Genomic DNA, 16,066 nt, shown 5'->3' on the forward strand with positions numbered 1-16,066 from the left:
ACAGCTGGACAAGGGCCGCAACAATCAATCAGATAGCTGCAGGAAACACAGAGACTCGCTTCATAATGAGAGCACTGGAGACTCAAGAAGAATGATTTCTTTTGGGTCCCAGTTTCCATCCATTAAGTGGGGAGGGATAGAGCGCCTTCTTGGAGGAGGTGAACGAGCTAGCCTACATCACAGGCTTCCTCCTCCCTCCTGGGTGTTCTGTCAGGTAGCCCAGCCTGCAGCATGGTGCTGGCTGCATCTGTCCGCCCCTGCACACAAACCCAGAAGCAGCTTTACTCTTCTAGGAAATTCTCAGTCTCATCAAGCTGACACAGTATCAGTCACTTTCCTTGTTACTAAGACAAACACCTGACCCAAAGAACTCCCCCGAGTGTGTGTTTATTTTCTCGTGGCTGTGACATGAACAACTGAAGAAAAGAAGGGTTTATGTGTTTGAGGGTGCAGTTCGCCATGGTGGGGGAGCCTCGGCCGAGGCAGGAGCGGGGCAGCTGCTCACAGCATCCACAGTCAGGAAGCAGAGAGAGATGCATGCTGGTGCTCAGTTACTTTCTTCTTATTCAGTCCAGGACCCAGCACACGGGGTAGGGTTATCCATATTTAGGGAGGTCTTCCCCCCTCACTTAGTCTAATTGACGATTAGAGTTGATTTATTGTGGCTACAATTCAGTCCATCATGATGGGGAAGGCATGGTGGCTCATGGCTCTGTCAGCAGGAACACAAGATGGCCCATTGCATTTGTATCCAGGAAACTGGGCACTTGCTTTGAACCAGGGTCAAGCTATAGCCCATACAGTCTATCCTCTAGCAACCCACTTCTTCTAGGTAGGCCCTGTCTTCAAATGGTTCCATGGCCTCCCAGACAGCATGCCCAACTGGGGATGAGGTGTTCAAACAAATGTGAGCATATTGAACCACCACAGCAGTCAAGATTGACCCCCACAATGCCCTCCCTCCCTGCTTTGGGACGCTGACCTTGTCATTTGATGGACTTGATGGACACACTGCCAGCAAGGTCTCCTGTGCTATCCTTGCTCTCGGCACACACAGGCACACCCATCCTTTCTTCAGCTATGAGGTTCTCCAGAGGGGACTGTTGGAGTCAGAGTTTCCCTAGAGGAGCAGAACCCAGAGACAGAATGTGTACCTTTTAAGAGTTTTTTTTTGTTGTTGTTGTTGTTTTAGATTGGCTTACACGACATGGGCTGGGTAGTCCAACAGTGGCCATCTGCATGCTGAGAATCTGTCAGCTGCTCAGTCTATAAGGCTGAATGCCCTAGCAGTCCCCAACCATGGGCAAATGCCTGGGGGATCCCCGGAAAGCTGCTGTTTCTTCATGCATATTGGGAGGCTAAAGAAGCTGGGTTCTGCTGTGGCAGCAGCAACGGCAGAGAAAGAGATGCATTTGCCAGCAAGGGGCAAAGGCAGGCAGGGGGAATCAGCAGCTGTTCCCTCAGGCTACAGCCAGAAGGTGCTACCCACCCTGGAAGACAGTCTACCATGCTCTACTGATACTTCCTGGAAATGCTTTCACAGACTTCCCAGAGGCGGGTCTGATTGATGCCATATCCAACCAAGTTCAGCCATCACAAGGGCCTTGTGGGACTGGGAGAAAACTTGCCTAGGCCAGACCGTGTGGTCAGAGGAGCAGCTGTGCCGTCATCCCCTTTTCTGATGAGGAAAACAGGCAGGCTAGAGCAGATAGGTCATCTACCCAAGTTTAGACAGTAGACAGGTCCAGTTAACCCAAAGATGGACTTCCCACTCTCCTCAGCTCAAACCAGGCCACCAGTGATTGTTAATCTCGATTGTCATCTTGACAGGATCTAGAATTGCCTAGGAGAGACACCTCCGGCCATGCCTGTGAGGGAGTGTCTAGATTAGGTTGATTGAGGTGCAAAGACCCACCCCAAGTGTGGGCAGCACTATTCCATGGGCTGGGGTCCTGGACTGAACAAAAAGGAGAAAGCGAGCTGAGCCCCAGCATCCATCTCTCTCTGCTTCCCGACTGAGGATGCCATGTGACCAGCTGCCTCATGCTCCTGCTGCCATGACTTCATGGCCTTGATGGACTGTGTACCCTCAGACTGTGAGCCACAATCTAACCTTCCACCGTAAACTGCGTTCACCTGGTATTTGTCACTTTACTAAGGGAAAGACACTTATACATCAACCCCGTGTGGCTCAGCACAGCCCCCCTGAAGGACTCCACATCCCAGCCCCCCACCCCTCTCTTGGAGTTGATAAGATTTTATCACTGCCTGTGCCTGTCCATGCACAGTGAATTTAGTGTCCCCAGAAGTCCCACCATGCCAGAGGCAGTTCTTCTGCGCTTCCAACAATGCACAGAAGCCCCACATCCCAACTCGCTTCCCTTTGGTCCACATCTTGTCCTGGGGAGAATTCTCTGGAAGGAGGAAGTAGTGAGCATCGCTTCCAGTCAGTCATCACAGGTCTCCCTGCTCCTCACAGTCAGTCACCTGGCTGTAGAGATCTGGCTCACGCTCGTGTGTGTGTGTGTGTGTGTGTGTGTGTGTGTGTGTACATGAGTGTAAGTGCACACCTACAACAGCATAGATGTGGAGGTCAGAAAACAAGCAGTGAGTCAGTTTTCTCCCTCCATCATGTGACTCCCAGGAATTGAACTCCGGTCATTGGGCTTGGCAGCATCCCTGTCTTACAACTACCCTCTGAGCATCACATGCAAGTCACCCTGAAGTGCTCAGAGGTTGCTATGGAAACAGACCCAGCTGTGGGTGTTTGTAAGTGAACTTGTGAGTCTGAGTGATGACCCTGCCTTTTTCTGGCTGTGTGACCTTGAGGATATTACTCAACAACTCTAGCCTTTGAGCACTGTGATACAGTATGGAAATCTGTGAGCCACAATGAAGAAACTCAGGTTCATCTCCCAGCAAGGCTCCCAACCCATCTGCCCATAGAATGAACCTGTAGAATGTGTCTGGCCTGGCATACCCCCTCTTCATATTTACTGAGCATGCAGGAAGCTCCTTTCTGAGTTACCTGAGGCGTCTGGTCAGCTATGGGATGGGGCTTGGAGAGCGAGTGTTCTCTCTGGGTCTCCTCTTGATCACATGTGTACTGTTTACCTCTGTGAGCCTCAGGGAGCAGGTGGTTTGTAGATACTTTTCACAGAGATCTGTGTGTGAGTGCCAGTTATGAACTGGGAAGAAAAATGAGTCTGTCAAGATTCAGTTCATAGGAGGCAGAAGCCAGCTCCACCTGCTCCAAACAAGACTTTGGCGGGAGAGTTCCATCCATGATACTTGCATGTACTCAATTCTGTGATAGGGAAACACCTATTTATTTATTTGAGACAGCATCATTTAGCCCAGCCTGACCTGGAACTCACTGTGTACCTGAGGATGGATGACCTTGACCTCCAGATCCCCCGGGCTCCACCTCCTAAGTGCTGGCATCATAGGCACGTGCCATCGAGTCTGGGCCATGCCATGCCAGGGATGGAACCCAGGGCCTGCTCCTTGCTTGGTAAGCACTCTGTGCCATTAAGATCTATAGTGGAGCTTGGCACTCAGTAGAAAGTGAGCTTCTTTGAGATGGTTTGAAATGCAGTTTCCTACCCCAACCCCGGACTCCCAATCCCTGGCTCTTGACTCTCAACCCCACCAACCCATCAACAGGGTCTCACCTTGTTATGAGTGTCAGTTGCTACTGAATTCTTACACATAGACCAGGCTTTCCTTGGTTCTCAGGTATCTCTGCTAGCTGCCTGGCTCCTTTGTGTCCCATCATCACACATCATCACACATGGCTCATACTTAGCAACTCTGCTCATGTTCTTGGTTTCCAAAATTTCACAGCCATTTTATAAGTCTGACAGTTACTTTACCAAGAGCATATATATATATGAAAAAGAAAAAAGAAAAGGGTAAATTCTGGGATTCTGATGGAAAGTGATTAAATGACAAACTGATTTGGGGATTCCCATTGCTTTCCTCCTGTTCCTTTCTCCACTCAGGAATTGGCTGGAGTCTCTTCACATCCTGTGGTGGGGATGGCAGTGTCTTCCATAGAGACTGCTTATATAGTCACTGCCAGCAGGTTTTCCTGAAGTTATTACAAAGAGGCTGAGGCGACATGTCTCTGCCCTGCTCATCAGTGCTAACAGCCTGAGGCAGAGGCTCATGCAAACATGCAGTCAATCTTAGTCCAGCAAGAAGAGCCACCCTGGGGCCAGGGCATAGCTTAGGTAGAGCATATGCTTAGAATATCTAAGGCTCTGGGGTCTATCCCCAGCACTGTAAAAAGCAGGGGCTGGGGAGAGGGCTCAGTGGGTAAAGGGCTTTCAGAACGAGCATAGGACCCAAGTTCTGTCCCCAGAACACATGCAAACAAACAAACAAAAAAAGTTTGACATTGTGGCATGTGCTTGAATCCCAGCACTGGGGAGGCAGAGACAGGCAGGTCCTTAAGGCTCAGTGGCCAGCCAGCCTAGCTTACGTGGCCCAGGAGAGACCCTGTCTCAAAAAACAAGACAGACAGTGCCTGAGGAACAACACTAAAGGTTGACCTCTGACCTACACCTCTCTCTCTCTCTCTCTCTCTCTCTCTCTCTCTCTCTCACACACACACACACACACACACACACACACACACACACACACACACGTGTGCATACAAGGAACAGCCTTTTCATTTCTCTAGAAAGGAGCTAGGAGTTGCCCTCCTCCACTCAATGGAGACCCAGTACTAAGTGCCCACTAGCAACTGAAGGGCCAGAACTTTGGTCTTTGGCTCCACGAATTTTCCCAGGAGAATAGAGACGATACACACTTGGTGCTCCCAGTCCCTCAGACCCAGTGGGGTTCCGTGACTTTTGAAGTCCACAAAGCTCTGGAAGACAGGACAGTACTTCGAAACCATGACTCCACTGTCCCTTCAAAGCTGTGGCTTTCAAAAGTTTTTACACTTCAAATTGTATTTTGTGTGTGGAGAGTGCACGGGTGCCGCAGAATGCTTGTGGAGGTCAGAGAACAACTTGGCCAAGTCGGTTCCCTCCTTCCGCTATGTGGGTCCCAGAAGTCATACTCAGGTCATTAGGTGTGACTGCAAGAGCCTTTAACCGCTGAGCCATCCCACTCACCAGTCCATGACTACATTTATCAGTTTTTAGTTACATGTCTTTGTGTGTGTTGGTGTGTGAATTTGCACACATGAGTGCAGTGCTTATGGAGGCCAAAAGAGGGCATCGGATCCCCTAGAGCTGGAGTTGTAGGCAGTTATGAACTACCAGGTGTGGATGGTGGAACGGAGGGAGGAGCTTGGGTCCTCTGCAAGAGCAATAGACACTCCTAACCACTGAGCTGCCTCTCCTGCCCCAGCGCCACATACACTGGGTGTGATGACGTCCTCCTGCAATCCCCTCATCTGGGAAGTGGACACAGGAGGATCAGGAGTTGAGAGTCATCCTCAGCTACATAGCGGATTTGAGGCAAGCTGGAGCTACACAAAGCCCTTAAATGACAGCAAAAATAAAAAAAAATAAAATAAAATCTTACTGTAGAATGTGGGTTTTACCTTTCCTGTAATCCTACAGGTTGTTAATTACTGCTGGTTGAAGAGAGAGAAAAGGAACCAGACTTCTAGCTGTTTCAGCTCCCTCTAGTGACACATTAAACCAGTCCTGGAGCCCATTAAGTGAAATTAAAAGGATTCAGAACTGTGCTAGTTAGAAGATGTGTTTATAATGAAGAGAGTGGCAGCCGCTCAGGGGTAATTAACGCAGTCGCCATGCTTCCCAGGGCTTCTCGATCCCATCAGGTTCACAGTGCCTGGGTAACCTTTAACCCAGCACACTGTAGTGACATCACAGGTACCACAGGTGGTCCCAGCAGCCAGCCTGTCTGCCCATGCTGTGTGCAGGTAGACGAGATAAGGTCTTGCGTCAAGTCTATGAGATGAGACCCCAACCCTATAGACACCTCAGAGGGACTATACACTCCATGATATACTGGAGGCGCTAATCTCAGAGGGAAGCAAGCTGAGCATTGTCATGAGTCTGGGGCAGAGTGTTTAGGGACATCTAGCAGAGAAGGAAGGTTGAGACTGTGAAATGGGGTCATAGTGTTCCCAGAGCTCAGCTTTCATGCACAGAGGAAGACATGGCCCTAGAAGAGGGGAGAAGAAAGGAAGATGGCATTCTACTCCTGAGCCACACCCAGCCCCTCACTGGGGGATTCTAGGCAGGTGCTCTACCACTGAGCCACACCCTAGCCCTTCACTGGGGGATTCTAGGCAGGGGCTCCACCACTGAGCCACACCACCAGCCCCTCACTGGGAGATTCTAGGCAGGGGCTCCACCACTGAGCCACACCCCAGCCCCTCACTGGGGGATTCTAGGCAGATGCATCACCACTGAGCCACACCCCAGCCCCTCACTGGGGGATTCTAGGCAGGGGCTCTACTGCTGAGCCACACCCTCAGCCCCAGTGTCTTTTCTGTAGCCTTTTACTTCTATCCTAGGCTTGTGGGCTCCAGTGCCCTTCCAGAAGTTTCCACCTCAACTGTAGGGAAACAGCTTGAGCCTGGGTGTCACACAGATCTGAAATGAAATATAGATCATTCTAGGGCAAGGCATGAAATCCATATGAACCTCCAAGTTGCCTAATGAGAATAAGACTTTTCCTTTTTTTCAGCAGTATGAATCTCGTGAGGGACCAAGAAACTGACTTGCATGGCTCTTGTGTAATGTAATCATGATTTGTCGAGACCTAGGTCTTGCTATGACGGGAAACTCATTGTATAGGCAAGGGGGAAAAAACAAACAAAAAACCTCAACTTAGGTAGAGAGCTGGTGAATGACTTTCAACTTTGCTTATCTTACGAAGGGCGATAACAGCTATTGAACAGGCTAGGAGTCTAAGCACCCAGTGCTTAAACAAGAAAAGAAAGATGATTATGGTGAGCTCAAAGGCTTGGTTTGTCTGCAGAGCAGAGGGTTCAGAGCTAACGCTGAACACTGAAGTATCTATAAGGGGCCAGATGTGGTGCCTCTTGTCTCTAATGCCCACACTCCAGAGGTGGGAACAGGGGAGTCAGGAGTTTGAAGTCAGTCTCTGCTACAAGAAAGGGAAAAAAGGTGCCTTCAATTCTAGGTAACTGGGGAATATTCTGCTGCTGAGCCCTACCTCTATTAGCCTCTCAAATTATTATTAAATCACTGATCACAAAATCTAAACTTGGCAACCTAGTGTGGCCTGTCACAGTCCCGGGTAACATCAGCCAGAGTGGGAGCCCTGTGTGACTACGAGCAATTTAGGAGCAGCAGAAATCCTCAGTATTACCTAGGATAGCCCTAGCAACAGTTGATGCCACATGTGTCCTAGGATGGCCCTGCCAGTAGAAGGTGTCCAGAGTGGCTTAGGGTAGTCCTCAAAATATTAGATACCTAGTGTGAGGCCTCCCTAGAAACTATATGTGTCACTTTCTCGTGACTGTGACAGAATACACGACAAAAGCCACTTAAAGAAGAAAGGTTCAGGCTCACAGTCTGAGGGTGCACAGTCCATCATGGCGGGAAGGCATGGCGGCAGGAACAGGAGGCTTCTGGTCACATGGCATTCACAGTTAGGAAGCAGAGAGAGATGGATGCTGATGCTCAGCTCACTTTTTTCTTCTTATTCAGTCCAGGATCCCAGCCTGTGGGATGGCTGGTGCTTCTCACATTCAAAGAGGGTCTTCCCTCCTCAACTAAATGAGTTTAGATAATCCCTCATGGACATGCCCGGTCTCATCTCCTAAGTTCTTCTCAATCCTGTCAAGTTGATGGTCCATGCTAACCATCATAGGTATTCTGCAGGTTGGGTGGATGGATGACCTCCACACACAGTAGACGTTTTGTCTGAGAGCTCTCAGAGCTGAGAGGATGAATATCCATCCCCTACAGGATTCATTCCAGGGCTCTGGGAGGTTCCTTGGCTCTCTGGAGGCTCCTCTGCCTTGCCAAAGACTGAGGGAAGCCACCTGTAGATGTTAGTTTTTATTGACACCTTACAAAAACCAGAATAAGGGATGTCAACTGGAAAATCGCCTCCACCAGAGAGTCCTACAGGCACACCTGTGGGGCATTTCCATGACTGCTGTGGCAGTGCCACCTCAGGGTGGGCCTCAGTGGTGTGAGAAAGCTATTTGAACATGAGCTAGGAAGCGACGTTCCTCCCTGACCTCTTCTTCAGTTCCCTCCTTTGCTTCCCTCAGTGATGGACTAGAAGAGGAAAGGAACCCATTCCTTTTGGTCATTGTGCTTACCACAGCAGCAGAACGCCAACTAGACCACCCATCCTCTTCCTTCCTCGGCCCAACACCTTCCAGAAGCTGTCAGCAGCACTCAGCTTGCATTTCCTGTGTGTTTGCCATGACAACATTCCTAAGCTCTGAGGTCCTTAAATCCAGGGCGGCGGTGTGGGGCCTATCGTGGTGCAGGCTCACCCTGGATCCACCAAAGCATGGAGTTAAGGGCAACAAGCCAGCACCATTCATTCACCAGCAAACAAAATGGAATCTGAGCTGAGAATAGCTCTTGTACACAAATGGCTATGATTTTGTGTGCACATGTGTGAGTGTGTGTACACATGTGTTCCTATGTATACATGTGTTCCTGTGTGTTCAGGTACATTGCAAGTGCACGTGCACATAGGTGTGTGTAGGACAGTGGCAGACTCAGATGTCAGATGTCAGCTTCCTTCTTGGGTTTTAGGCAGTCTTTCACTTATACTGTGAACTCAGAAATTAGGCTGGCTGGTGAACCCCAGGGGAGTCCTCCCGTCTCTGCCTCCCCAGCACTGGGGTTTCAAGCATGTGGCTGATTTTTGTGATTATTGTTTTGTTTGGGGGTTTTATGATTGTCAGAGGCAGAGTGTCCCAGAAGTTCCTGGGTTCTTCATCAATAGCCTGAGGAGATCTGTCTCTGAAGCCATGTACCACCATGGCAAGGGTGATGTAGTGACTCTGCCAGTCAATCTATACAGATGTTGACAGCTGCTGCACAGGCATGTAGAGCCAACCTGAGCCATGACCATGACCTTCCTATTTTATATGTGATGCTGCTCATGGGCATCTACTCAGCCGATGCTGGAGAAAACCGCCACTCAAAATGCCTTAAGAAAACAATTTCATGCATTCAAAAAATGTGCCAGGGCTGGGGAGATGGCTCAGCTGGTAAATCACCTGCCATAAAAGAAGAGGGCCTGAGCTCTGTCCCCAGCACCCACATAAGAGTCGGGTGTTCTAAGGTATATCTGTAAGTATAGGGGCTCAGCTAGAAGGATCCCTGGATCCCACTGCTGAGCCAGCCTAGCCGGTCAGTGAGCTCCAGGTTCAGTGAGAGACTGTCCTAGTCCAGGTTTCTATTGCTCTGAGGAGACATCGTGACCAGAGCAACTCTTATAAAGGAAGACATTTAATTGGAGCTGAGTCACAGTTTCAGAGGTTTAGTCCATTATCATCATGGAGGGAAGCATGTCAGTGTACAGGCAGACATGGTGCTGGAAAGGTAGCTGAGAGTTCTACATCCGGATGGGCAGGCAGCAGGGAGAGACCATGAACCCCTTGCCTGGCTTGAGCTTCTGAAAATTCAAAGCCCACCCCCAGTGACACACTTCCTCCAACAAAGCCACACCTACTCCAGTAAGGCCACACTTCCTATTAATGCCACTCCCTGTGAGCCTGTGGAGGCTGTTCTCTTTCAAACCACCAATGAGACCCAGTCTCAAAAAAATAAGGGAGAGAGAAGCTGGCAAAGAGGCCTGACCCCTGGCTCTTCTCTTACACACATATGTGCAGGCATACTCACATGTACACACACACACACACACACACACACACACACACACACACACACACGCTGACGTTTACTTGTGTGCATCTTATGCCATGTGTGTCAAGACTGGGGAACAATCAGAGGCTAACGTGTCCTTCCTTCAGCTCCCCAGCTGCACACACTTTACTTGGATGAGGCTTGCTTTCTGGATGGAGAACGACAGGCCGTCCAAATGGCTAAATTCTCCAGGCAGTCTGGAAGCCCTGAAGCGCTCGGAAGCCCGCTGCCCCCCCCGCAAAAAAAACCCACATTGAATCCTGGACTATACCATGTTTTCATCTGTTTCCTCCCTGCATGTGCCAACAACATCCTGTTACCTGCCGTATCTTTGTGGCATTAAACAGCAGGCTGCAGTAGAGCCGACACAGGCGTGTCTCATCTCAGAGCGTCATCCAGTGTCTTTGCACTCAGCCCAAAGGCACTGGAGACCCTGAGTGCTGGGGCTCACACAGAGTGTGTGGCTCACCCGGCCACCCGCCACAGATGGACTGTCATGGCCAGGGCCGTCCTGGCTTCGCTTCCTACCAAGTCTACGGAAAGCCAACCTTGGGGGTGCCGAGGAGGGATCTGTGCACCAGCCTACCAGAGTAACGACCATGCTCAATCCTGCCTTTCATGATTTTAATTGTACAACAGTAATTTTGTGATCGAGTTGCCGACGGCGAACATGCAGAAGACATTAACTTTATTTATGTTTTGGATTATTAATGCGGCTGTTAAAATTCCTCCAGTTAGTTTTGATTGAATTGTTTTTTTGTGTGATTCTGTTGTTTAATGGAGCGGTAAATAAGAATTTCTGATAATGAGACCCAGCATCTGTCACAACAACCTGGTGTGGGCTATTAACATTTCCATTAGCGGCAGGGTGGGCAGCGATAATACAGAAGCACACAGTTAGAACAAAATAAATAGTCATGTCAGGCTGAGCGGGTGTTAATTACTATTTTATTCTGCATGGGTGGGGGAGAGAGCAGGAAGCAGGGGAGGGAGCTGCGAGCAAGGGGTGACCTACTGCTCACCAGGTCACCCTATAGCTACAAATGAGCCCCATGCAAGAAAAATTTCCTCAGGCTGTGATGGCTTTGTGGCTTCCACTGATGGCCTCTAGACAGACTCAAATCAAAAGGCAGCCAGCAGGGTCTGTGGAGATGGCTCAGTCACTAAGCTATGCTCACACAGCTTGAGGACCTGAGTTTGGATTCCTGGTACCTAAAAGCCTCTGTGTTCCCAGAGATGGGGGAGGAGACAGGTGGATTCCCTAGAGCTGGCTGGCTTAGTGAATCACTTAGCTCCAGGCTCATTGAGAGACCCTGCCTCAAAAAATAAGGTGGAGAGTGTGAGCATGGAAAACACCTGGCCTCCATGTGTGCACTCATACACACACACACACACACACACACACACACACACACACACAAAGATGGAGAGTGATTAGTGAAGATATCAACATTGACCACTGGTTTCACATACACCTGCACACATACAAACACATATACATACACATGCCTGCACACATGTGCATACACATGAACATATACATACCACATACATGCATGCACACGCACACGCACACACACATACACACACAAACATACACAGAAAGTGAAAAAGGGCAGTCAGCCCACAAGCCGAGGCTGAATGAGGTGAGGTAGGGCTGGGTGGGGCTAGCCTCTGCCTCCCAGGAGTTATCTAGTTCCTCAAGATAACTCCATGCAACTCTAGAGTCCAACCAGAGGCCAGATTTCCTATGAGGAACACTCAGTGGGAGACAGGACTATCTCCTGAGAGGCAATGGACAGCCTACCATGAGAAAGTTCCCCATATGGAATTCAGAACCATGATGGAGAGAGGATGAAGCGGTCCAGAGTGTGGCTCCTGCTCTCTGCCCTGCTCTTCATCCCCCAATGGCTGTGAGGGACAGAGTGGGCAGCCCACTGCCCTTCTGGTCACCACATCTTTGGCTTGTATATTGTACCTGTGAGAGGACAGACCACCCCTGGTAGGAGGGAGGAAGAGGAACAGCCTCATATTCAGAACTTGTGGTCAGAGTTTATCTTGGTACTACATACAGCCATGTTCCCAGACACCAGAACCCCCATGCACATGGACGGGCAGCTGTGTCTCTAGATAGGTTTCTGGAAGCAGGCATCCTAATAGAGGCACCTGAACTTGCCATGGCAAGGGAGCTGTCATTGTGTTCTATGTCTTCCACTGGAAGCATAGTGTTCCTGCCCCAGTCAGCGATGTCTTGCTACCTGTGGCTCCCACACCCACAGAGCCTCATAGTTCCCTGCCATGCCCCAGGTGCTTCTGGGACCTCCAGTTGGCTTCCATGTCTCACTGTTTTCTCTCCCAGTGGGTGATCTGCCAGCCCATGCCATATGGGTGTCTAGATAGTGTGTGTCTCCCAACACTCACGAACTGTCTCTCAGCAGAGCCCATGTTCTTTGTGACTCTGTGTAGTCTGTTTTATGCATTTATAAGAAGGTTCCTCTGGGAGGGCTTCCCTGGCATCAAAGGACTAAGAATTGCATGGGATACAGAGCCTGAAGCCCGGAATAGGATTACACCTGTGGCCTCCCAAACTTGGGTGTCCAGGGCACAGTTTCCCATGTTGTCTATCACAGAATTATGTCCTGTGCGAGCCTGGAGACATGGGTTGGTGGGTCTCTGCCAGCATATGGGAGTCCACCCCAGTTATTCTCCTGTTTCTTTCCTCAGCCCCAGCGATGGCCCCACAGAACGTCCAGGTGACCCCCCTCACGGCCAGCCAGCTGGAGGTCACATGGGACCCACCACCCCCAGAGAGCCAGAATGGGAACATCCAGGGCTACAAGGCAAGATCTCATGCATGACTGGGCTCTTTCTTCCAGCTCACTGTGTGCCCAGGGCCCCGAAGGGTTTGGCTGCACACTGGTTATACTGTAGAACTGCCGTGTGCCCGGCAGCAGATGCACAGCTTCCAAGTAGGCCCTGTGTGCCTGGAGCAGGCTTGGTGGGAGCACCACCTGGGATAAAAGCCACGTGGAAGCGGCTTCCCATGTGGCTGCTGTGTGCCCACCACAAAGCACACTTGGCTCCTCCAAAAGTACCTAGGACCACCAAGGAACGTGACCTCTTCCTGTGCCCACAACACGGCCTCCCAGGGCATTTGCTGATTATAACCAAAGTGGGGTATCCTCACAAAAGTGGGTTCCAAGTCCCAACACTGTCCACTGCACATTGAGAGAATCTCTCATTTCCATGTGGAGTAGAGCCAGAGAACCTGTGTGTTTCTGTCTGTCTGTCTGTCTACGTCTGTGTGTCTGTGTGTATGCATGTTCATATACATGTGTCTGTCTGTGTTTATGTGTCTCTGTGTGTGTCTCTCTCTCTGTGCATGTGCATCTGCATGTGTGTGTCTGTCTGTGTGTATCTGTTTGTATCTGTGTGTCTGTGCATGCTTGTGTGCGTGTGTGTTTCTGTGTCAGTGTGTATGTGTGTGTGTTGTATGTGTGCATGCATGTGTCTGAACATGTTTCTGTGTGTGTGTCCAGAAGGTCACTTTGACTATGCTGTTCTTTAGACCTCAAGCACTGCCAACATTTTTTTTTTTTTTTTTTTTTTTTTTGGTGGGAGGAAGACAAGGTTTCTCCTTGGCAGGGAACTCACCTGTTAGATTAGGCAGGCTGGCTGAGAAGCCTCGGGGATCCCCCTGCTTCTGTCTCCCCAGCAGCAGAGTTACAGGCAGGTGCTACTGTGCCTGGCTCTTTTTTTTTTTTTTTTTTTTTTTTTTTTTTTTTTTAACATGGGTTCCGGGATAGCACCCAGGTCCTCAGACCTGCACAGCTGGACCATGTCCTGAGCTCCAGCAGTCCCCACACGGTGTGACATCTGCAAACCTCACTTTGAGTCAGGCTCACTACAAGAGCCAGTGAGGCTTCATGAGCCCAAAGCTCTAACGGTGAAAGGAAGGGAAGACTGCTCACCTTGCCAGCCAGCATCGGGGGAATAACTCCTGTGGGCAGCTTCTCCCCTGCCCTCCTCCCTGTACTCTCCCCTGCCATGGGCACCCAGGAGCTCTAAACATCACCACCACCCCCCCATCTGGCATCTCCATTCTTCCAGAAGTAATTTTCTTGTCTGGCCTCCATGAGCCCTACTTGCTCAGTTATCAGAATCTCAGAGCCATGCTGCCCTGATGAATATTGGCCCAATTAAATGTCCATTTTAAAATGATTTTGGTAGGTGTGTTATAAAAATGAATACCTCCCTGCCGGCCAGGCTCTTACGAAGATGAATGAGGTCACAGAAAGTCCCCTGAGCTCCGAGGCAAGGCACTATTTATGCACATCCAAAAATATGTTTTCTCATTTCCCTAATGATAAAGACATTGAACTTGGATATTGATCACAAGTTAGCATGGCCTGTCTGAGCAGAGGCTTTCCTGCAGTCGGCTCTGCCATCAGGCATGCAGCTGGGGGTTGTGGGTGGAAATCAGCAGGCTCACGTGTCGGACGGGCTCCACCACAGGTATGACCTGTGAGGCTGGGTATCCTGGCTGCCTCCTGCAGTGTCTGCCCTGCTCTCACAGAGGGCACACTGCTCTTGTGGCCTGGCACAGGCCCATGTACACAGAGCCAAGGGGCATCTTCCAGCCAGTGTTGTCTTTGGGAGCCCAGCTGGCACAGGCTGGGGGCAGTGGTTGCCAGACAGCTGTTTAGGAAAATGGATTTGCTAATCAGTCAAACCTTGGTGCTTGGACCTCAGATCTACCTGTAAATGTAGCAAAGCTAGATGAGAAGAATGGTACCTAAGGAAGGCAAGGTGCTCCTCCCCAGTCCCAGTTTAGGAGTATGCATAGACATGTGCACATGTGTGTATGCACATGTGTTTGGAGGTGAGGGCACAACCAAGCTATTGTGTTTTAGGCTCCCTCCTCTACCTTTTAAAAAATTTATTCTTAAATTGTGTCTGGGTATGTATTCATCAGTGCAGGTGCCCATGGAGGCCAGAAAAGGGCATCAGAACTCCAGGACCAGTTGTGAGCTGCCAGCTATGGGTGCTGGGACCTGACCTCAGATCTTCTGGAAGGGCAGAACGTACCCTTAATTGTTAAGCCATCTCTCCACTATCACTGTCTTGATGGCCTGTAATCTAGGCTGAGCCCTGGAATCTGCCTGTCTCCACCCGCAGAGCTGGGATTAGAAGCGTGCATCCCCATGCATGGCTTTGTTTTTAACACGGGTGCTGGGGATCGAGCTCATGTCCTCGTGCGTGCGTGTGCAGCAAACACTGACTGATCCATCTCCCCCATCTCCTTCCTGTGGTTTTTGGTGTTTTTCATTCCCAAAGTGTTTTTGCTACATTAACCACAACAGAGGCCCATTAGGCAATATTGGCCCGTCTTCAGATCCCACCCTGAGCAGTTTAAGGAGATGATGCTCCAAGTCTAGATAACAGGGCAGAATCCTGTTCTGAGCACTCTAGGCCTCGATCACCATACTAGCCTGATCCCCAGGATCACTGTTTTCATACTAAAGCCTGGTATAATCCAAGAGTGTCCTATGCCCCCTGCCCAACAGATTTACTACTGGGAGGCAGACAGCCGCAACGAGACTGAGAAAATGAAGGTCCTCTTCCTCCCGGAGCCAGTGGTGAAAATCAAGAATCTCACCAGCCACACCAAATACCTGGTCAGCATCTCCGCCTTCAATGCTGCGGGTGACGGGCCCAAGAGTGACCCACGTCAGGGACGCACCCATCAAGCCGGTAGGTCACCCTGTCTGCCCTGTCATAGCATCAAGGGTCCAGCTCAAGAGCCAGAGGTATAGCTCATTTGGTGGAGTGCTCACACGAAGCCCTGGGTTCCATCCCAGCACCTCAGAATCTAAATCAGCATTGTGGTGCATGTTTGGAATCCAAGCACCTGGGAGATGGAGGCAGTTCAGTCCTCCTTAGTGACATATCGAGTTCCAAGTCATCCTGAGATACATGAGACATTGTTCCAAAGATAGATAGACGGATAGACAGACAGACAGACAGATAGATAGATAGATAGACAAATGAAAAAAGAAGGAAGGAAAGAGTGCACATTTGGAGTTTGGAGAGGAAGTACAGGGCTGACTTATTGGTCCCTCGTGCCTCTGCTAAGGTAGTTTGGCTAGGTTGGAGCTGTGTATTTTCTCATAAGCCTTCAAAGTCACTGGAAGGAGAAGGGCCTT

The 16,066-nt window shown here is 50.0% G+C and overlaps 1 protein-coding gene across 2 annotated transcripts in view; it reads left to right on the plus strand.

Annotated features, from left to right (window-relative positions):
* The window catches only part of Sdk1 (sidekick cell adhesion molecule 1), a 968,286-nt gene that overhangs the window by 901,614 nt on the left and 50,606 nt on the right, over window positions 1-16,066 (plus strand). For both annotated transcript variants that reach the window (XM_006990740.4, XM_076560415.1), the window contains 2 exons: window positions 12,585-12,700; window positions 15,428-15,614. In XM_006990740.4, coding sequence (XP_006990802.2) covers window positions 12,585-12,700; window positions 15,428-15,614 — 303 coding nt within the window. The remainder of the gene's footprint in view (window positions 1-12,584; window positions 12,701-15,427; window positions 15,615-16,066) is intronic.

The sequence above is a fragment of the Peromyscus maniculatus genome, chromosome 23 (genome assembly GCF_049852395.1).
Source record: "Peromyscus maniculatus bairdii isolate BWxNUB_F1_BW_parent chromosome 23, HU_Pman_BW_mat_3.1, whole genome shotgun sequence".
Classification (NCBI taxonomy): Eukaryota; Metazoa; Chordata; class Mammalia; order Rodentia; family Cricetidae; genus Peromyscus; species Peromyscus maniculatus.